Source organism: Pholcus phalangioides, unplaced genomic scaffold (genome assembly GCF_987345545.1).
Source record: "Pholcus phalangioides strain wild (caught in Gottingen) unplaced genomic scaffold, Ppha-v1.0 ptg000003l_1, whole genome shotgun sequence".
In the NCBI taxonomy this organism is placed as follows: domain Eukaryota; kingdom Metazoa; phylum Arthropoda; class Arachnida; order Araneae; family Pholcidae; genus Pholcus; species Pholcus phalangioides.
In genome coordinates, this window is record NW_028301596.1 from 42,670,067 (window position 1) to 42,693,355 (window position 23,289).

At 31.8% G+C, this 23,289-nt stretch overlaps 1 protein-coding gene across 1 annotated transcript in view; it reads left to right on the forward strand.

The window, feature by feature from the left end:
* Rat1 (5'-3' exoribonuclease 2 Rat1) overlaps positions 1-23,289 on the forward strand; it is a 99,819-nt gene that overhangs the window by 27,175 nt on the left and 49,355 nt on the right. The window contains exons 14-30 of the mRNA XM_089248342.1: positions 411-468; positions 640-689; positions 1,361-1,408; positions 1,645-1,698; positions 1,792-1,899; positions 7,120-7,202; positions 8,624-8,708; positions 9,431-9,481; positions 11,455-11,562; positions 11,843-11,932; positions 12,227-12,299; positions 12,992-13,075; positions 14,175-14,278; positions 16,109-16,188; positions 17,454-17,510; positions 18,733-18,801; positions 23,079-23,198. Of these exons, the coding sequence (XP_089104468.1) occupies positions 411-468; positions 640-689; positions 1,361-1,408; positions 1,645-1,698; positions 1,792-1,899; positions 7,120-7,202; positions 8,624-8,708; positions 9,431-9,481; positions 11,455-11,562; positions 11,843-11,932; positions 12,227-12,299; positions 12,992-13,075; positions 14,175-14,278; positions 16,109-16,188; positions 17,454-17,510; positions 18,733-18,801; positions 23,079-23,198 (1,322 nt within the window). The remainder of the gene's footprint in view (positions 1-410; positions 469-639; positions 690-1,360; positions 1,409-1,644; positions 1,699-1,791; positions 1,900-7,119; positions 7,203-8,623; positions 8,709-9,430; positions 9,482-11,454; positions 11,563-11,842; positions 11,933-12,226; positions 12,300-12,991; positions 13,076-14,174; positions 14,279-16,108; positions 16,189-17,453; positions 17,511-18,732; positions 18,802-23,078; positions 23,199-23,289) is intronic.

Here is a 23,289-nt window from a genome sequence, read left to right on the forward strand (position 1 = left end):
TATTAATATTTTCAATTATCAAAATAAAATTTCAATATTTTCATTATTTATGCGTCGAAAGGTGCAAAATGAAAATCACAAAATAATGCTTAAAGATGATGATTCTGAGAAGAGGAAGATGTGTGATTAATCATTCAATTTTACACATCATTAATCTCAATATATTTGAAACTTTTTGAAGTTATGTTTTAATTTTAATGTATTTTTCAGAGTTTTAATTTGGAAAAGTGAAAAATTCAAAAATCAATTGCAAAATGTATGATCAGTCATATAAATATTTATTTGGGATTGGTCCATTACTTTAATTTCAGCTGCTGATGAACGAAATTTATTTCAACAAATTAAAATTTTCCTTTCTCAACTTCAAAAACCATAATTCTCAATGTCACTATTTCATGCTCCGTTTTTAGGGTTTTGTTACAGACAGTGGAAAAGTGAATTTAGAAAGAGTTCAAGTCATATTATCAGGTTAGCCAATCTTATTTAATATTCAATTTAGACTTGCTTGTTTTTTTCATGAAGATTGAACTGCTAGCAGTATTTGATATTTTTTTAAATGTTGATTTTTATTATTCTATTAGCAAAATGTCATGTTAAAAAATGTAATTTTGAAATAATTGCATTACTTTTCATCCTTAGAGCTTGGTAATGTAGAAGATGACATATTCAAAAGAAGGCAAGACAATGAAGTAAGAATTGTGGTGTTAAATAATTTTTAAAAAATAAAGTAAAAATATATTTTACCTCCTATATATTTCTTCCAATAAAGTAGTTATTTTGTTGTTGTATAGTGATAATCCGATTTAAATATTATCACAAAATAAGATTTTATATGCAATACAGTTGAACCTGCATGAAATGAAACATCAGGAAATTAAAATAGTATTCCATTTTGAACTGATTTTCATTTTACAAAGTTGCTCATCAAAACACAAATCATCAATTTGACTATCTTTTGATTTCATTCAAGACAAGTTTCTATCTCATACAGAGTGTGTCTTAGGTTTCACTGTATATACTATTATCATGTTTTCATATATCTCTGAGGTGATTGATAGTATATCATCAACACAATATAAAGAAATAAATTTAGCATTGAAATTATAATATAAAATTTCAGAATTTGTTTTACTCGGGATATAAAAAATTCTCAAGTAATAGTTCTCAAAAATGAGAGAGCAAAACTGCATTATTTGCCTGAGAGTTTTTCCTGTTTTATATTAGGTGGCATGAAATTATAATCATTAACATTTCTAGTTGTAAAACTATATTTCTTTGAAATACATTTTATCTTATATGTTTTATGCATGTATACGCCTTATCAAAAAATAAAAGAGTATTTTCATTTTACAAAATTTAGTTAGCATTCAAGCGGAGGCAAAAGCAAAGAAGGAAGAGAATGAGAAGGGTAAGTAAACGCTTCTCATTTATTTTTCTAATGATCATAATTTTAAGATGCATTATTGCCATGAATAAGTTTTAATTCACAATTTATTATGCTTTTAAATTATTTTTATATAGTTCTACTCTAACCAGAATGTTGATGTTCTGGAAATTCTGAAAATTTTCTTTTTTCTTAGGAAATGTTTGATATATGTTTTGATATATGTTATTTAAGCTATATATTTATTTCTTATTGTAAAGGAAATGCAGAATGATAGACCTGCTTTTACGCCTGGTGGACAATTTAGTCCTCAAGTATGTTTTTTTTAATTTTTTCAAAATACACTAGTTAAAATGTTTTCTTTCCTGTTGGAAATCCATGTAATCATAAGGCTTGCATTCTACTAGGTAATTTCCAGTAATCCATCGCCTGTTCAAAATGCACGGCATGAAGCTTATCAGATGAGAATGAGCACTTCACCAAAAGATGCACTAGCTGCTATGATGACACCTGCAGTAAGTAACACTTTTTTAAACGATTTTTTTTTTCTGTAATCAGTTTAAAAATTAATACAATGGAACCTGTTTCAAAAGTCTTATTTTCCAGTCTTTATTTCTAGTATAGAAACACTTCTTATTTAAGAAATTTACTTGTCAACAGGCTATTTTTTATATGGTCCTGGCAATGGGGTCTTAAGCAATTTTTTTTGAGCTGATAATTTTTTTTTCACAGTTAATGTCATGAATTTTGAAAATCCAGAAAAACCGTATAAAAAATCTTTTTCAAATTTTAATGATTATACAGGACCTTAGAGGATGTGCAGAGCCTCAAAAATTGCACGCAAAATAAATGTATTGAAGTAATATTACTTTACAGATATTTAACTACTTTTTTTGTGATTTCGATTTCGGACTTCACAAGATAAAAAAAAATTCAAATAAAACATTTCATCAAATTACCCAAATTGTATCCGCACTTACTCTTCAAACAAATAGTTTTTACCATTAATTGGAACATGTACCAACAAATTGTAAATATTAAATGGAATGAATATGACCTCATTTTATATGCTAAGGCGATTCTGAATTCAAACTGGCTGCAGTGATGAAAGTTTAAAGAACCTTTCACATATATGCAAAGCTGCATGTTTAAGGGTTAAAGAAGGTGTAAAAATTGTTCTAAATTTTCATGCAGATTTTCTCGAAAGAAAATAAATAAATTGAATATTGAATTACTAATGTATGTTTCATTGAAAAATGAAATTAATGCTTAGTAGAATATTTCTTAACTCGCTGTTGAGTACATCTATGAGATGATGTGCAAACAATTTTTTTCTGTGATAGTTGTTCAGTTACGCTTTTTCCAGAAATTGGGCTTTGTTCCATTTATCATTTTCTATTAAGGTTATTAACCTTAACATGAAGTGGTCCCCCGAGAGAAGCCCCGGTCGAGTCACAGGACTTTTGCTTATATAGTGTTTGTTTTATATGGCGATATTTTCTCTGCATTGATATACAGGGTGATTATAAAGAAACTATCCCGACATGTGAGCCCCTAACTATCATACCATTCACAGAAACAATGAAATTTTGGCATAAGGTATTTTGAGGTATGCGCTCAAGAATGATATGGAAAACAGTTACCGTTACAGTGAGAAAATTTCGAAAATATCAAATGGCAACAACAAGTTTTTTGTATTGGAATGCGATCTCCATACTGAAAAACACTAAATAGCGTTGGAATGGCACCCGTAGCACGAAAATCCCCGGAGCTAGGCAAGGAAAAAGTAAAAAGGACTTTGCCGTGCACCAGAGCATTAATGTTCGTTTCATTCGTCACACCGTTTCTTCGGTTGAGATCCCAGCCTGATTAGTCTTCCACAAGGTCATGTGGAAAATTTGTGAAACACAATAAAATGTCAGTAATGTCAATAATAAATAAACAATAAATGTCACAATAAATGCCATGTAAACAGTAGGAGAAGCCTGATCAACTTCCTCCATCTTGTTGAGCCTGTTGCCACCCATGAAAAATAATAGTGTTTAATAATTGCAAGCCACGTCTCCATATGCAAATTCATTGAGTGGCGTCATCGAATTCTCATTGCGCCGAAGGCCAACAGTATGCTGATTGGTCTGATGAAAAGCCTGTTCTCCACCGCTATAAATACTCCTGGCTGAAGCTTCAGCATTGTAATCATTCTGCATTCATTCTTCTGTTCATCCAGCTTCGCTAGCGAGCAGTTCTGAGTGTAGAGCAGGAAGCTCTCACCTTAATCTACTAACATCATATGATGATGTGAGCGTTCTCTAACCATGTTCAACTAATATTTTTGAATGTAGTGTTTCATACTACTCTGGCTGGTCCGGGTAGTTGGTGATGAATTCTCACGTATAGTTAATAGATATCTACATTAAGTTCTCAAGGTGATAATGTGGTTGATGTTAGCGTGATACGTCTGGTCGTTATGTGATTACGGCTCCTTGCAACGAAAAGTGATGGCCAACTTCTTCACGTCATGAGATCACACTAGTTGTCTCTGGTGTGTCATCTTCCTGTCAACTAACGTCTGAGCAGCATTTGCAAGGTGGGCTTTCTCCAAAATTGAACAGGATTCCACCTGGGTCTGTAACATCTTGTGGACAGAGGAAGCTCATTTTTCTCTTCATGGTGACGTTAATACCCATAACTGTCGCATCTGGACTATGTCTAATCCACGTGAGTACATGCAGAAACCATTGCATTCCCCCAAAAGTGAGTGTGGTGTGGGTTCACAGGTTTGTTCATCATAGGACCCTTTGAAATACAGTGCCCAGTAAATTGGTGGAAAACAGCTACTGAGAATGCTCTCAGCATTATTTAACGCTTCTGTAACGTGTTGTCATGTTTGTGTGAAAGAGATGCGCTTAGTACCGTCATGCTTATGTAAGATGGAGCAACTAGTCACACTGCTACTCTGGTCAAGGCATTCCTGATACAGGTGTTCGGGGAAGACAAAATCATTAGCAGGCATTGCAGGTTCCCATCAGGGTTGTTTGGTTTAAACCACGTTGGTTTAAACCAACTGGTTTTTTTAAAAAAACCACTTTGGTTTTTTTCAAAAAATCAGATAAAAGTGGCCTAAATATAATTTTTTTCCCTGAAAAATATCATATTTGTTCATTATTAGCCAAAATGCTTCATTTTTACCTTATTTTATATCCTTGGGGTACATTCTGACGGTATATCTTTAAATGACATAAGATTTTATAAGTGGTTTTTTTCAAAAAGTCTAATAAAAGTGGCCAGAATATATATATATTTTTCATATGAAGTATCTTAGTCATTTAAAGTTATATATAAAAGCCAAAATTTCTCATTCTTACAACATTTTCTAACCTTTGGCTACATTCTGATGCTCTATCTTTAGCAAATTCATGAATAAGGATTGCATCACACATCTAAATGTAGTGGTGTATTATCTCACAGGGTTTCTTTTTCCGTTCACAAAGAAGCAGCTACAGTAGTGACACCATCATGCTAGGGGCAAGTGGTCCTATAATCCAATAAAGACACCAGCTGTCCTTGAAGGACAAAGACTAGTGTACTAGTTGTTACATTACCTCACATACATTTTCATTCCCATAAGAAGTAGCACATCTCCTACTGTATATCTCCCAGTCTTAATATATTCAATAGTTGTTTTTTTTATAATTTCACACACACACTGTTAAGCCCAGTTAATCAAGGTTCTACTGTATAGTAGTAACAGATTTATAAAAAATAATCAGCTATATACAGGGTGATTATAATTTAAGTTTTGATTCCAAAACTATACAATAAGTACTGATCGGAATGACCTGAAAATTTGCATGGATACTCCTGAAGCAATGGACGCTTCTTTCGCAAAAGAAAAAAGTGCAAAATGTGCAAGTAGACGATGCTGTACTTAGCCAGCAGTATAATCTATTTTGTGCAACCACATCATTTCGGCACTTCCACAGCATCAGTGTGTGGATAGAACTTCTATCAAGATGCACATTGCAATACCAGCAAAGCAGCTGCTGAAGACCCATTTTGACAGGATGCACCTTAACCCTTGCAACTTCTGGCTGTGGGGGTACCTCAAAATGTTATAAACAGTGGTCAGATTGCAAACTTTGGTGAATTGTAATCTCCAGCACATTCCCTATATGTTAGAAGTTCCTCATTCCTCAGGAATATGAACGGGGGAAAGGGGACGCGTTTGGTTTAATAAAGCTGAATTGCAAGCACATCCACATTATGACCATGGCATATTCCGATTCTGCTGTTGAACAAGAATATTTGTGCTTTCAGCCTCATAGCCAGAACACGCGGTGGACAACATATTTAAAATTTTTTGAGTAAGTTGTAGTTATTTGTTCAATTACTCCATTTTTTTTTGTGATGTTTCCGTGAATTATGGACTCGTGCAATGCTATAATTAAGTTATAATTTTCCCATGACTGGCTATCGTTTCCATTCTGCAAGCAAATTTCCCACGTGTTGGATGATGTCATTAATTTTACATTTTTAAGTATTTTTTCCCCTTTATCAAATAAAATTGAATTTTTTCAGGAATATTCATGTCAATTTTCAAGTCATTCTGACAATCACTCTTTTTTTACAGTATTTTGAAATCAGAACCTTAGTTATAATCACCCTGTATATCGTAAATCATCGTTAATTAATCTGCATTATTTATGCTTCATTAAATGCATTATATTCACCTAATTTATATTACTTTTTGCAAAATACCTTTGTAATTAAGTATACTGAAAGTAACTGGAGAAAAACCTTTATATATTATATGATTAATAATAACATTAAAAGAATTTTCAAACACACAGTAATCCATTGAGTTAAGCAAAAAATAATTAAATGGCAAAATGGTTTTTGTTAAAATGTAATAAATATTTATTGATTAATTAGCATGGGAATAGTGTTAATTGCATTAATAAACATTTTATTTTAGTTAATTATTACAAGTTTGAATGATTTTTCAGAAATTTCATTGTTTTTAATGTTAATACTATTTAAAACAAAAAAACCGGTTTAAACCAAAAAAACCCGGTTTTTTGGTTTTTTTAAAAAAAAAACGGTTTTTTTACCAACCCTGGTTCCCATGATCATCTTGGTCTCCAGATTTGACACTGGCAGACTTCTGGTTAAGGAGATATTTGAAATCCTGGGTGTATCGATCTGGTCCATCCAATCTGTCAGAACTGAAAGATGAAATCTGCTGAGAGGTGTCATGTACACATCCAGACCTTCTGCACTCTGCTGTCGCTGGATTTGTGACTCGCCTGCAATGTGTTATCCCCTGTGGTAGTGGTCATGTGGTACACATACTGCTGTAATAAATTCTTTCTGTTCGTTATCTTTTCTTTGACTTGTGTGCATCGGTGCCACCTATTGGGTGGTTTTTTTTTGTCTTGAATAATTCCAGTAACTTAGTGATACTAACCTTGCAAACCGTTTTTAATTTTGGTTATTTTCCCGGTTTTTATGAATTTTTAAAGTTTCTACTGACTTTTGCCCACCCTGTATATATATATATATATATATATATATATCACTTTCTAAAGAAAGGTTTTGCTGCAGTTATTAATTAACATTTGCATGAAATAATCATTTAATATTATGTCCATAAAAAAGTTATCATTTATATTCATCACTTTTAGCATCCTATTTAGTATTTGATTTGAATTTGTTCTCAAATTTTGTATCTTCAGGATGCGAATGGAGCCCCAAGAGGTGAAAAAAGAAAGCTTGACGATGACTCTGAAGAAGAACCGGAACCGGTTGATGATGTCAGGTATGTATAGACTAAGAAATTTTAAAATGGTTTTAGTGTCCTCTACCTTCACGCATTTCATTTAGATAAAAGAATTACATTATCATTTTTGTGATCACCAGTTATAGCATTTTCACATGTAATTAAAAAAGGATTTTAAATGTCAATATCACCTTCATTGATTTTTGTCAATGAGGAGTTTCCATCATGTCCCCCATATTCTGTAGTGGGGCCCTTTCTATAGTGAATTTATTGCTTGAAAAAAGCAAAAAATGAGGAATCATCTCGGGCCCCGTCAGCCCCTCTCTTGTGGGGCCATGTGCCCCCATAATCTTACCATCCATGAGGGTAGGGTAGTTTGGAATACGTTATGAGTATTATTATAACTTTCATTTCAATGTTGCATTGCACTTGCCTGCAACAATTGGTGAAAAATTTCTTTTTGAAATCTTAAATTTGCCAGAGAGAGTTTGGTGGAAAATGTTTTTTGATAGGGTATGAAAGTCTCTTGGCTTTTTTTATTTTACTTTAGAGTTACATTCAAACAGCAGAAGAAAAATTTTTTAACTAGTTAAAGTCATTTCGTATAACTTTTATTTCAAAAAAAAAATTGCGATGAAACTTGTGAGAAACCAAATGCCTATAAACTCTGCTTCTGCAGATGTGTGCAGGACATGTAAGCATCACAGCACTTTTTCAAAAACTATGGTGATTGAAATGAACTTTGATTTATGTTAGTAATTAAAACCAGATGCATTTATTTAACCGCTAGGTATTGGCTTGTATCTTTTGGCAGGAAAAGAATCTTGAAAATTTATTTCTGGTCGTTTATTTTACACATGAGTTGACTGTTATATTTATATTAGTTTGAATGTGAAGCAATTTCACTATTCATTTTAAAAATTATAATTGCCATGCAATAATCTTCATTAGAATTTTACAGAATAAGAGAATTGATTTAACTATGATTTAAAGTAGGTGTAGAATAGCTACAAGCATAAAAAAGTGTGATGAAGATTTTGGAATATAAAATACAAAAGTTGACTCTCATTTTTATGAACGTGTGCAGACTTGATAATTAGTTTGTAAATGGGAAAGACGTTTAAAGGAATGGTATATTGTGCTTGGGGCTATAAGACTGCTTCGTAAAAATGTGCAGTTCATAAATTGTAGGTTTGTGTTAAATCAAGTTTCAACTGTACATGGCTTTTTAATGAATTACAGACGAATGAAAATAGTAAAAGTTAATAATTATTTCAAATTTTTTAAAAATAATTATTAAATTATTTTATTTAACTATTAAAAATTAAATGCCACAAAAATCTCATTTGGTTATTGAGTTAATAAATAAATAAAGGAGTTTTTTATTGCATTTCATTTGTATTTTGTACTGTATTATTGCTATGTACTAAAAGAAACACTTTCATTAAAATTTTTCTCAGGTTATGGGAAGATGGATGGAAAGAACGCTATTATGAGGTCAAGTTCGATGTTTCGAGACATAATATTGCCTTTAGACACAAAGTGGTGAGAATAATTTCAGATTATTTTGATGAACCTTCTTTCCCCTATTCCTTTTGATTCTATGAATTGTCATGTAATTTACTGATGGAAAATCGCTATAATTTTTATTTCTTGCCTTTAAAACTTAAGTGAATTAATCTTTTTGATAGTCAGTTTTACTTTTTCAAAGAAGATGTCACTCTCTGCTATCCATACGAAGTTGTTTTGCAGCTGGCTGATGCGAAAATATATTTTGGAAAGAAAAAATTCAACTGCCCCTGCAGGGAATCAAACTTTACTTTTGTTGTACTTTTTCCATACTAATATAGTTCAGTCTTGTTAATATAAAGATGGGTCACACAACAAAACTGTGTTGTGTTAATAAAATTTCATGTTTTCAAAAATCGCTTCTGTGACTTTCAAATAGGATATATATACAGGGTGAATGTGTGACCTAATTTGCCAAACAAAAGCAGGGTGATAGATGAGCCCAAGTGGAACATATAACACCCTATCAACCCTGCCCTATATCTCAAACCATGTTCAAATTATGGTGGATAATGGATTATGGAAGAAGAGTTTGAAGTGAAAAACCCAAATCTGTGAAGTTTCTGAAAGACCTACACTCAAATTATGCACATATTTGGAAAGAGCAGAAAAAATCCTGTAAAGTGACAGCATTTCCATCAAAATATCTGAATTCATTCATTAAAGCGTTAAAATATGCCCTTCTCTTTATTTTGCAGGCTGCAGCTTATGTTGAAGGTTTATGTTGGGTCCTCCGATATTATTACCAGGTTAGTGATTTCTTATGTTTAACATTTTATTTAAAAACTTTTTTATGAATATTACAGAATTTAGATATAATGGAACCCTTATTATATGACTTTAATGAAAAACTGTGATTAAATTTTGAATTAATGTATAACTGAAATGTAGTTTAAAATAAGAAGCAACTTACATGTACAGTATACAGGATGACAATATTTATTAATGGTCGATAGCCAATTCTTGAACCAATTAGTCACTGCCGTAACTTCAATTTGCAAAGAAAAAAAAAATTCAGATGTTGTTGCACATCATCTTGAATATTCCTTGTGTTAGATATTACTTGTTCAAGCCAAAAAAATATGCATATTTTTCTAAAAAAGGTATGAAATCTAATTTTTTGTGCTATTCATAAGTATTATAAGTTATATATAAAAACAGCTTCATGTATTGACATGTTAAACATAAAACAATCCATACTATTTTAATCTAAACTGACTTATTTATTAATGTACTTATTTCAAATTAAATTTGAAAAGCTTTTTGTTTTGCTGGAAAATTTCAGTCATACGAAAACAAATATATTTCAGAATTGAGACTAATATTTATTCTAAAGCCCAGCACTTTATCTCCTTTTAAATTTGTACCATTTAATGATATCCACAGAAAATCATATTGGTAGTTATGTATAGCTTTTTTTATGGCATCAGAGCATGAAGATTTTTTTACAAAAGAAAAACCGCACTCATGAACTTATAAAATTTTTACTTTTGGAATAGAATTTTTTTTTTCAGAAATATTTTTGAAATGTACGTGTGCTGTTTGAAACATTTTTTTAATTGTAAGTTACCTCTAAGACTAACTTTTTAGAAAGTGACTAATAGACAATGATAAAAATGGATATTATGTATAATATAAATCTCGTGCCATTATTACAAAAATTCAATTTTTTTCATTGCAGTTCATTTAAGAAAATAATTATGAATAACTTTATACAAAATATTAATATTACTGGTAAAAAAAAAATTGAATTCTCTATGCAATTTACATGATTGAATTGCCTAAAATCTTTCATGAGTAAAAGCATTTTATTTTTCAATTTTCATGAGAGTTTGATTTTGCCCCCCTTTTCATGAGTATTTGATTTGATGTGCTTTGTCACAAAATCTATGTAATTACCTGGGTAAAAATATATCATCTTATAAATTTATTTCCTTTTTTTCCCTTTAACATAGCTATATTTACGAGTATGCACCACATTGGAAAAAAACAGTAAATTATTTCCAATGAATTCGTTTTAGACTCTTCTTTCAGAATAATTCATTTAACCCTTTATAAGTGGTTTTTAAAATTTGCCTCATCTGCACTGCCACAGAGGAAATCACTATAACTTCTAGAAATTGCCACCCATTTTAAAGAACTTTTTTTTTTCAATTTTGTGGGATATTGCTTTCCCCTTGAAACTGGGAATAATAAAAAAACAAGAAGATACTCTTATCTTTTTCTATTACTTATTCTGTATGCATATTCCTATATTACTATGAAAAGAAAGAAAACTGTCTCTATTTTGCTATCAAACGTTGAATAAAATTTCTGCATCCATTAGTAGTTGATCAACAAGTTGAGGGGGGAATGGAAAATATGTTTGTAAAACAACTTCAACACAGTAGCTGGACCGAAATTAGAGAGTTTTAAGGATCCAAGATATTTTGTGATTGTCAAAAAAAAGTGCATGAAGTTAGACGTAATATTTTGTCATTACTGCTGTAAGTGTGTATTTTTTTATCCCATCTATGCCAGAATTTAACAGTAATTTATTGGCTTTATTCTTTTTTTAACTTAGAGGGAGCTTTTAAGGGTTTAAGTATATTTAAAATTGGTGCTAATTAGTTATTACCCCTTTTAAAATCACAAAATAGTTTTATTGCATGGATTATGTAAATGATAATTTTTTGTTGTTTAGATAAATTTCATTTTACTGATTGTTTTTCTATTTTTACAGGGTTGTGCGACTTGGAAATGGTTCTTCCCTTATCATTACGCTCCTTTTGCTTCAGATTTTGTAAATGTTGGAGATATACAAATAAATTTTGAGCGAGCCACAGAACCGGTAAAGAGATTGTGCTTTATTATTTGTAATAACATGTTGTGCAATCTTATGAATGTGGTTTTTATGTTTTTTTTTTTAGATTTGTTGTATGAGTATTTAAAATTTTTATACTTGAATATGGTGCTCAATTGAAGGAAAAAATCAGTAGTTGCAAATAATTTTCAGCATCTGTTCTTAAATTTAATTGATTATTAAACTTTATCAGTCTTCCAGAAGTTATGTTCAAATGTTGAATCTAAATCTATTTCAAAGCATATGGTTCATTCTTTTATTCTTCAAGTTCAAACCATTGGAACAACTGATGGGCGTGTTTCCTGCAGCCAGCAGAGATCATGTCCCAGAACCATGGGGAAAACTCATGACAGATCCAGTAAGTGTTCTCAAACTGAAATAATATGAAGTCTGACAAATAAATGAAACAATGTTTTTCATTTCTTTCTGCAAATTCTAATTGTAAAATATTTGTTCAAAATTCATTTTTAAGCATGTTATATCCATAGCTGTTTCACTTTTTTGTTGTATAGCCAATTTGTTTTTTTCAGACTTTACTCTTTTATCAATCATTTTAATCAGATTTATTAACAAGGACATATTTTTCAACTCTACATTTCCTCGAAATCATATTTCTAGTTTCCCAATTATCTAACTTCTCACCTCTGTTTAGGAAAGCCCAATCATAGACTTCTATCCTACAGATTTCAAAGTGGATCTCAATGGAAAAAAATATGCTTGGCAAGGTTAGTGATTGATTTGTCTCAATTTCATATTGATTTTTTATAAACATTTATTCAGGGATTATAACTACAGAAAATCAGCTTCACGTCAATATACTGCCACTATTTAACTGTACATGCACCTCATAAAGATTTCTCTTAGGAACTTCTAATGAATCAGTGCATGCTGGAAAGTGCTGTTTATATATTATGTATCGATCACTAACACTATCACGATCTTTAACACTATTTTTTTTTTTTTGAGATGCACGTGTTCAAGAAAGAATTTTATATATCTTCCACATTTGAAGAATTTAAATAGACTGAAGATTGTCTGCAATATAAATATTAATCGTTAAGACTGTATGATAAACAGTGTTGGTTTTTTCTGTGATAACATTTTTTTCCCAGTTAGTTTAATGCCCTTAATAATTTTAACCCTTTCATGCACACAGGTTTCGTATGAGCACATATATACGGTATTCTCCATTGTAATAATTTTTCAGTCATAACTTACCATAATTTTTACTTCATTTGGGTATGGGGAAATAGATTTCAATAAATAATTTTGAGCAGTTTCAACAAGGTTGGAACTGTTTATCATGCTATAATATTTTTCTTTACATGAGAGGTTTGAGGTTGAAAATTTGAAAATTATTGTTCGATAGTTCTTGTTACAATGTGCGAATGAATAATTTAAATAAATTTATTTTTAGGAGTAGCTTTATTGCCATTTGTTGATGAAAAAAGGCTACTGAAGGCTCTTGGAAAAGTTTATCCTCTTTTGACAGAAGATGAGAGTGAGTATATTGTACTTACATAGGTAATGGGTTTTGGATGCATGTTGCATAATTTTGTATCGCTTTGTTTAGGTGCAAATGAAATCCAATTTTTTTCTTTTTAGTGTTTCTGCTAGGAATGCCACTGACTGCCAAGTGGCATTGGTATTTTGAAATTTCATTTAAAATACCAATTTGGGGTAAAAATATGAAAATATTCTTTCTTGTGAGGGTTTATTATCTTCCCCCCTACTTTTTTGTGGGGGGAGACTTGATAATCAAATATTACTGTATATTTTGGGATGTATAGTGTTTTTCACGAAAAATACTGAATGGATTGTCATTATGTAGGGCCACATATATGCACAATATTTTTTTCATCAATCCCTAATAATTCTGAGATATTATTTTTATTTTTCATTTTTCCTGGCTGGATTTTTTTTAATTGTACATGATTAAAAACGACAGATGAGTGGTGGCTGCTAAACATGGGGGGTGAACAAGTCTTAGGAGTGATGTACCGTTGATGATGATGATAAAAAAATAATACTAATAAGGAAAGGGTCCCAAGATGTCATCCTCAAAAAATTATAAAAAAATTCAATAGCATTCATCTCACTCAGAAAACACGAAAACAAAATTAGCAGCAGAGTACAATTATTAAAGCCGCAAAGAATTACTGATAATGACAACAGTCAGCTACTTATTACTTCCCTCAGTTCTTGGCGATATCTAGTAAAACTTCTTTTCCTTTTCTTTCCTTCCAGCTCCTCTTCTAAAAACTAATTATTTCTTCCTTTTTTTTTCTCTCCCTGTCTGGGCTGTACCTGATCTAAGGCACCTTAATGTACATTATTAAAGGGGCTCTAACTTAATCAACATTTATGAGCCTAATACTTCATTATTCCTGACATATTCAATATGCAATATATATGTAATTAATTTTGTACTGATTTCAATTTCTATAGTCTTACCAGATTTTTTTGAAACTAACTGGGCCTCTGTTCTAGTAAGGCCAGTAATGAAAACCTCTGTGTTGTTATTCATTTTTTAAATATTGCGCAAGGCAAAACGGTATTGAATATGTTCACAATCACAGAGTATTTTGCATTATTTACAGGAAGGCGAAATGTACGTGGCAGTGATAGGCTATATGTTCGAAAAGGTCACAATGGTTATGATTACCTTCTGGGGTTATATGAAAATACATGCAATGAATTGCTGGTGAGTGATTTTTTTATAATTTTAATTTATTTACTAGATGTCTATAATGTGCATTATATATGCTTGGGACACAGTATTCTTCCTCACTAACATATCAGTGCATATTTAAATATAGAAATGTTAGTGAATATTTAGCTGTTCCCCCCCCCCCCCCTCTATTTTTGATATTCTTAAATTTAGTGAGTAACAGCCTGGTCATGTTTGGTGAGTAAATGTAATGATACATAGCCATTAGTCGTATGATGATTGGAGGGTTTGAAGCTTGAAGGGGATTAGCTTCATTTTTTGAGTTTTAAGTTATGTCCACTTTCTTGTTAGAAGAAATCTTTCATTCATTTGATGAAGGTAACTCCAGAAGTTAGTTTCGTTTTTATAATCATTGTAGCATTCAAGAAAGAAAGGGGCCACTCCTCATAGGTTGTTTTAGTTTTCTAAAAGTTTCAAAAATAAAGTTAACCCCTTGCTTCAAGCCCTTAAATTATAGCATATATAGTAAAACCTGTACGAAACAGAACATCAAGAGACAAATAATATTCCAGTTTTAGACAGATTTCTGTTTTATAAAGGCACCCATCAAAGCACTAGTCATTGAAAAAACTCTCTTTTGAAACCGTACATTAATAACCATTTCCTTATAACATTCTATTATTCAATGTTTCATTCATATTTAATGTATTTTCTCTCAGTTTGGGGGTGGAGATTATCTAACTAATATTAAGCCTATTATTTCTCTCCAAAATAAAGCTATCAGATGCATCACTAATGATTATGTTACCCCTCTAATTGATCAATTTCATCGATTAAGAATTCTCCCAGTGCGTTACCTCTACTTTTATAAATCCTTATTAATAATAAAAAAACACCAATACTCCTTACCTCTTAACGTATCCCGTACTTCTGCTCATCTAAATGCCATCTACTCACTGCCATTAGTTCATAAAAATATTCTTAAACACTTTTGCTTTCTTATTCCAAAATTCTATAATAATTTACCCAGAGAAATCACTGACACTACTGCATTTACTTCCTTTAAAAAACGCCTCAAACTTTACCTACTCGAACTCATTAACATTGAGTCCCATTTCTGATTACATCCTCTAACATTATGCTTAATTAAATCATATCTTTAAATCACCTCCCATAATCCTGTACAAATTCATGTGTTGGCTCCATATTTATTATGTATATCGTTAACATGTTATTCAATTTTTTTTTCTTTTATGTATTTTGGGTAAATATTAAGTCTATATTAAGAACTCATGTTGATGTTATTCATATGTAATTTTTATAGCAACTCCGCCGTTGCATGAGAATATTCTTTATTGTTTATATTGCAATTTTTAACATATTCATTTTTTGTTAATTATACTATTTTTATCTGTAACTACTATCTTTTTAATATTTTTTTCCCATCATATATCTGAAAATAATATCACTGTACTATATTTTTTAAACCTATTCATTGTAACAACCAGTATGGGACATCTGTCTCCTTGGTTGCCAATAATATCATATAACATGTATTCACACAAATTTTAAAATAAATTTGAAATTGATTCCTTTCAAGACACGTTCCCATCTCATCAGTGTCTGTCTTGGTTTCACGGTATATGCATGTGATTATAAGCAATGCATCACAACTGCTACAGTTTACCCCATCCCTGTGTTGTATTTCTTTAAAATATATTTGGTTTACTTCATCAATTTGTATTTCTATTTGATAAATTAACAAAATTTTTATTTCTATAAGGAACCAAAATATGGTTTCTATTATTTAATTTTTGTTATTGCAATATTCACTCATGCTTCAGGGTCCTTTTTTAATTATAGGAAGTGGATTTGAACACACAGCTCTTCTTTGGAATGGCTGGCAAGGTAAAACTTGCTAGTGATGTGATCAAACCTGATGGGTGAGTGTGATTTTATGTTTATTTTCAACTTTGGGGGTTTAAATTGAAAGAATTTGGAAATTTGACAATTGAATGTGGGGATTTTTTAGGATGCTTCCTTCATAGTTTTAAATCAGGGCTCAGAATTGTATTCATATATTAACATCTGTTATCTGCGTTAAAAAGAAAGAAATGTATCTGAAATCTTTTCATATCAAACCTTGATTTAGAATTTTAACGCTCTAGCCATAGGCAATCTGAATATTGATTTTCACATATTTGGTAAAATTTTGCAGATAAAAATATCCTATGATTTTGTATAGAAAAATTCAAAAATCACCTTCGGCTGAAGGTTTAAACATGAAACTTGCTAAATAAAGTTACTGTTATCACACACAACTATATTCATTATTTAAAAAAAATTTCTAATATGTATGGTGTCTGTGGCACTTATCAGAATCACAGATAATTTTATCATTTAGAAATGGATTTACTTTTGTACTGGATAGGCGTATACTGCCACATGGAAAAAAAAATGCCTACAGTACTCATGATTTTGATTTGCTTTCTTTTGTTCATGGCATCCTAATTTGTGAGGACTGTTTTGTTAATTTTAAAGTTTAAGTTGTATCAAACTTATTTCTTGTGTAAATTATCCTTATCAGCTTCTGAAGTGTTGTCCTTCTCCTCACCATCTTATTAAAAATAATGTCTTTGGCCAGCTTTTTGTTTAAGGCTTACTCACTGTACCATAGCATTTGCTATGATACGTGTATGTCTTTTGAAAGGGCTAAAAGTTTGTGAAACACTTTCTTTTCTGAGTGAAAATCTTTTGTTTAGAGTGCCCAAATGATATTTTATTTCACTTTTTCCTGTATAAAATAGTAGCAAATAATTAGTGGAATACAAATATTTTCATCTTATTAGATAGAGTTAAAAGTAGTAAGATGGTCATCAAGAGTGGTAAGATGGCCTGTAGAAACAGGCTTCCTCTTCTTAATAGTGAATTTTTTCCCTCGCAGGATAAAAAAAAGTACAAAAATTTTACTCTCTGTTGATGGATTTGTGGAAGTTCATACCACCTATCACAAGCCCTTTCGCACGTTGAATGGGAAAAAAACTAGTACTGTGTATATGATTAAAAAAAACAATTTTTATATCACTTTTTGAATAATTTATTGTAGTGTTATATAAAAGAAATGTACTTTTTATAAGAGTCATTTTAATTTTTAATTTATTGGGTGTTTGTGGACAAATAAAAGTTTTTTCAATTATTTTCATTTCAGGACAATTTTTAGTCCGGTGATTGCACTTCCAGACATACCAAAGAACAATGCAATCTGGTAAGTGCAGAATCAAACTAGGACTTGCTTTTATGTTTTAATCTGCTTTTATAACCTGAATTTTTTTGAATGAATGCATGGAAGATTTATTTTAAAGTTAAATTTGCGGTACTGAGAGAAAAGTTTTTGCTTAAGGTGATAGAATTGCAATGGAATTCACATTTTCAATGATATATATATTTATTTATTCCTGTTGCTAATTCATACTTGTTGAATGTGTGCTCATTGTAAACTTGTACTGCATGCAGTTTGATATAGAATTGCAATAATATTGACTTAATTGTCTTCTGAATCCCTGTGAGCTATGTAAAAGTTAAGTGGAGCAATAACAAGCAGGACTCTTAATTCATGGTCATATCTGACATGGTCCAGGGCTATTTTTGACAGCCCTTAGAATTATTTTTAAAGCTTTTTTTGTCCTTTCTTTGTACACGTGACCTCCACTCTTCATATTTCTAACATATTGCTCATTAGCTGCAATTGCGACATAACTTAAAAATTGCTATTTTGAGTTATTGCACATTTCAATATATCCAAATAATCTTTGTAGAAACAGTGGCACATCAAAGAGTTCAGTATTTTACGGTCAGATGAAAGAAGTGTCACAGTTCCATTTCCTGATTTGTCATTTAATTAAAGGGAAACTTTAAACTCATATTTATCTCAATACTTGCTTTTTTTAGTTTTTCCATTATTGCAGCCCAAGAGAGTTATCATGTACAAAAAAAATAAAAAGTTATGACTTATAGGATCCAGTTTTATATTAATATATATGTACACGTGAGAAGACACCTTTTTTATAACTTTATAGTGTTCCTTCCAGCTATCATTGATAAAAGTGACTGGTGTTTCATATTTTCAGTAATTCTGCTTTTCATTTGTAAATTATGAAATTTCAAACCCAACTTTTTTTGGGGGGGGGGAAATATAGTTATGATTTATGATCCAATCCTTGTGTGTGCATATTAAGTTTTTTTCCTTGGGAGGAGTCATCATCTGTACAATTTTTTCCCTTAACATTTCCTCAACCCTAGTAGTTGGCATAATCAGGAGGTGTCTGATGCCCTGACAAACTCATTCAATTGACGATGACCTCAAAAAATTATCATTTACTTTTGTGTATATTTATCAAATTTCTTGAGCAATGCTATTTTTAATGTTTAATTTTTTAATGAATATATGAGTCCTATTGCATCATTGACTTTTTTTTACCTCTTCATAGTATAAATTTCATTGATCCTCAATACCCAGAGGACTTCATTTTTCCTGCCATCAGACTTCAAAAAGCAGTGTAAGTAACTTGAAAATATATTTTTCACTTGCAAAAATTTTGTGTATAATAGATATCAAAATTTCAGTAGATTGAGATTCAGTGGAACTTCAGTTTACAAGTGACTCAGTTAACGAGTGTTTCGATGTACGAGCAAAAATTTTCAGCAAATTTCAACTCGATAAACAAGCGATGATTCACATTATGAGTAAAAATTTTGCATTTTGTTTTACATAATCACAACTGAACCAATAGTTCTTTTTTTTCCGCCCACACATATATTGTGGGATTATTCAAAATCTTCAGCAAAAAGAACAAAGTTTACCCTCTGAGAGTTTTAGAAAAATTCCTTATGGAACCATTTTCCTCTTTGTGCACTGCCTCAATATCATTGTTAATGCCTGGGCTGGGGTCACCAGGGTAACCCCCAATTCTGTTCAGAGAAAACTGTGGGCTGATTGTATTAGTGAATGTGGCTTTGAGTGGTTAGCTCATGAACAAAAGCCACCATTTGTCAAAAAGATTGTGTCCTTAGGGAAGACCATGAGACTGGTTGGTGAAGGAGGATGACATTCAAGAAGTAATGGAGGAACATGCAGGGGTGCAAGAGCTGCGCCAAAACGGTTCTCTTGCTACATGGTGCGCCGAATCCTTGCGCATTTGTGCCAATTCTTGTTTCTGGTTCGCGGGGGTACCGCTAATGCACTGTAGTGCATCAAATACCGGGAATTTAGGAAAAAGAAGCATGGAAATTTTGTTCATGGGACGCGTTCTTTCCGAGACACGGAAAAAAATACGGAGGGAGAAACTTTAATTTTTTTTCACTTCCCACCATCTACCACAATCGCGTTATGTCGTGACCTTGAAAAGTAGTTCTACTACCTTGAAGTATAAAGTCCTATACTGTTATTGGTTAACCGGCGGGCTATCAAAGTCCCTGAATGAATATGCCGAATTTTCTGATTTCGGAGACCGTTTTTCACCTGCGGGTTAAATACTGAAAATTACGGTAGTTTCGCGGCTGCCAACCTGCGTTCAAAGACCGCATACATCGAAAAGAGGATTGGTTTACTCGTTTAAATTACCGGCATTTTTCGAAGATCATTGGAAAAAAATGGGATCTGTTAAAATTCCAGCTAAAATATTCATAGTTTTGTCATCTAGTCACTATGCGGTCGTGTGATTATCGTCGGCAGTTGCCGATCGTGGCAATTTCACATTGCGAAAATCCGGATTTGGTGAACACAGGGCGGCTCGAGGAAAACAATTTCTACCCATGCGGAATCTGTTTTTGGCACTACTGACGGCGTTTTTTTTTGGTAAACAAAGCTTTTTTCACCCTTTCAATTCCATTTGGCACCCCTCCTAGAGCGGCGCCCAATATGGCCGCACGGTCTGCCACTGCATTGGTGGGGGAGGGGCATGCTCTTAACAATAGTCAAAGGAAGGAGTTTGTACTAGGAGCATGTGCTCATTTTACATAACTTCTGTGAGATACCTTTTTTATATTAATGTCCTACCTTTCCAAAACATGTTGTTGGAGAGAATGAAATGTTTGCACTCCCTCTCGTGCATTGCTGGGATGGTACATTACTTCCTCACGTATTGCTGGGATGTTGCTCAACATTGTATCAACAACAGAACTATTAATTATGCGTGATGAATGGGTTGCACTACAATGCAAATAATTACAAGAAGTGAAATCAGTTCAGAGAATAGATAGATATTGGGCAGACATATTCAAACTTTATAACCTTGAAAGCAGCCCAAAGTTCAAAATTTTGCCAGTTTCGGTGAAGGCTTTTTTATCTTTAGCACATGGTAACGCAGACAGTGAGAGAGAGTTCATTGTTAACAAATAAATAAAAGTCTGTTCGAGCATTGAAAAATCTGTCCATCCAATGCTTTAATGGAATAAGACATATAAAATCTTATATTCAAGGGCATCAAATATTTGAAAAAAATTGTCATTGATATGCTGAACTTCTGAAAGTGACTCGTGATTCGTAATCTATTAACATGCTATTAGGTTGAGAAATTGTTTAAGTAAATAAGGTATTTATATTTTTCTCGTTTTTTGCATTTTGCTTTTAAATTTAATAATTCCTTTAAATTCTGTGAGAAGCTAATTTTTTTCACGGAAACCCTTATTATATTCTGCACATACTTTTTTTGCTATATCAGGATGAATAAGGTTTTGGTGTTCAAGCAGCAGAAATTCTTGTTGCCTAGGTTTTCAGTATACATGATGTTTAATTTGAAAAGAGTCTAATAATTTTTATTCGTCATTTCAGTAATGCATGTTTTAGTAGTGACAGAGATAAGATTTAAATGGATTTTAATTTGTGAAGGAAATTTATTTAGAATTATTTTTTTCAACCATTTTTGGCAAAACTTTCACAGAAAAATTACTCCTTATATTGCAGATATAGTTCGTTTTTAGTTCTGCTCCATTTTCAAAATTTCTGCTCCAAAAAATGAAATTTGCTGCTCCGAAATAGATGAGGGGCGCTTGCACCCCTGAACATGGCTAGAAGTTGACCATAGACAAACTGATGATCTCCATTTCATATGAGAACTTATGGAATGGGATCTCGTCTGAGAAGGAGGAAGATAGAAATGATTCCATCAATTTAAATGAGATTAGAGAGATGATTAAAATATGTTAATTGCTAAATGTAAAAAGGGCTCGTGTCATATTTTAAAAATTTTTATGTTTTGATGGCTTCGTGTAATAGAGACGCCAACGCATTGTTTTATGGTAAAATGGGCCAAGTCTCGCCTCTAGATGCTGAGAAAAAAAAGATGTTAAAAGCAAAAGGGTGTCAAGTCCAGGACATGAGTCCTTTTCACATTGAGTTCTCAAGACCGCTAACAGGTGGCAGCAGGGTTTTCCCATTGAGTTACCTTCATAAGAAGGTTTTCTTCGTTTACATTGTTTTTGTTTTGTTATTTGTTATTTTTCGTTTAAATTGTAGTAGTTATTATGTAATTATGTTTCAATTATTAGTACAGATAAGGAGCAAAAAATTTTATGATGCAATCATAGAAGCTAAAGAGCTTTGCCAAGAAAACAGCAATATTTTCTGTCTGTGTATTGACTATATGGCTACTGTATCTTTACCTCGAATTCCAGTGCAAGATATCTACTATTTTAGGCAGCTGAGTGTTAATACCTTCGGTATTTATAACCTAAGAGATGGTAAAATGAAATGTTTCGTTTATGACATGTGGAGGCAAAGGGCCTAATAAAGTTATGTTCTTTTTGAAAAAAATATATTGATGGAGCTGAAGATGGAAAGATCTTGTAACTTTTTATGGACAACTGTGAAGGGCAGAATAATAACATATTGATGAGGTTTTTGATGTTAGTAGAGTCTGAACGTTTTGAGGAAATTAAATTTCATTTCCCCATTGGAGGTCTTTCTTTTTTACCGCGATAGGGATTTCGCCCGGATAAAAACCGCGATAGGGATTTCGCCCGGATAAAAATACTTATCAAGAAGAATGTGAGATTGTACACAGTGGACCAATATGTGGATTTGATCAACCAAAATGCATCAAAGTTTACTGTACGCAATACATCAATGGTTTGGCTCATGAATCTTTCCACTAAGAAAACTTGGTGTACCACTAATAATACTCCAAAGCAAAGCATATTCATCGATGAAACTTCCAATAACCAAAATAAAAGGGACGACTTGAATAAAACAAAAAATACATCCCAATGGAGTATAACAATTTTTGGGACCAGATTTTTAGTGCACCAACCATTAACTCATTAGAGGCAACTGGGAAGAGGAGTACTTTTGATTCCCCGTCTAATAGAAAGTTTGCGCTTTTTTATCAATCATTTTTATGTGAATGAATAATTGTGAAAGAATCCTTCAAGTTTACATTATGTCCTATTGGGAAATTTGACTTCATTTATGGACACATTCACAGAATGAATTATGCTTGTTCCACTGTAAAATAAAAATGTATTTTCTTGAAATTGAAAAATCAATTCTGATTTGATTGAAGAAAGTTTTTTTTAATTGATTTAAAAAAATTAGATTTTCAGTTTTTCATTTTTATTTGAATGCATACCAAATACAGTAAATAAGGATTTTAAGTTAAATTTATGCATGTTGAATTTACTGTTTGGTATATATGCAAAATTTGGCCTATGCTAGTTGAAGTGTTCTTGAAAAATTTGAATGTTGTATGAAGGTTTATAAGAATGTGACATATTTAAGCTAATATTTCTGCATATATCAAGTGGGTACACTGTATTCATTAGTGTAAATTCTATATAGGGATCCTCTAAAAGTTTTGAAGCCCACGGATAATCCTGTTGTAGATTGGAGAGCTCAAGCAGGTATGGCTCCAGCTCGGCAAAGGGCATATCTTGACAATTCTGGTCATCGCATGCTCAAGTAAGTTTTATATTAAAATACTTTTTAATGACTTGTACTTTATTTTCTTTTGTTTATATCAAAATAGTGTTAATAATAGTATTTAATTATA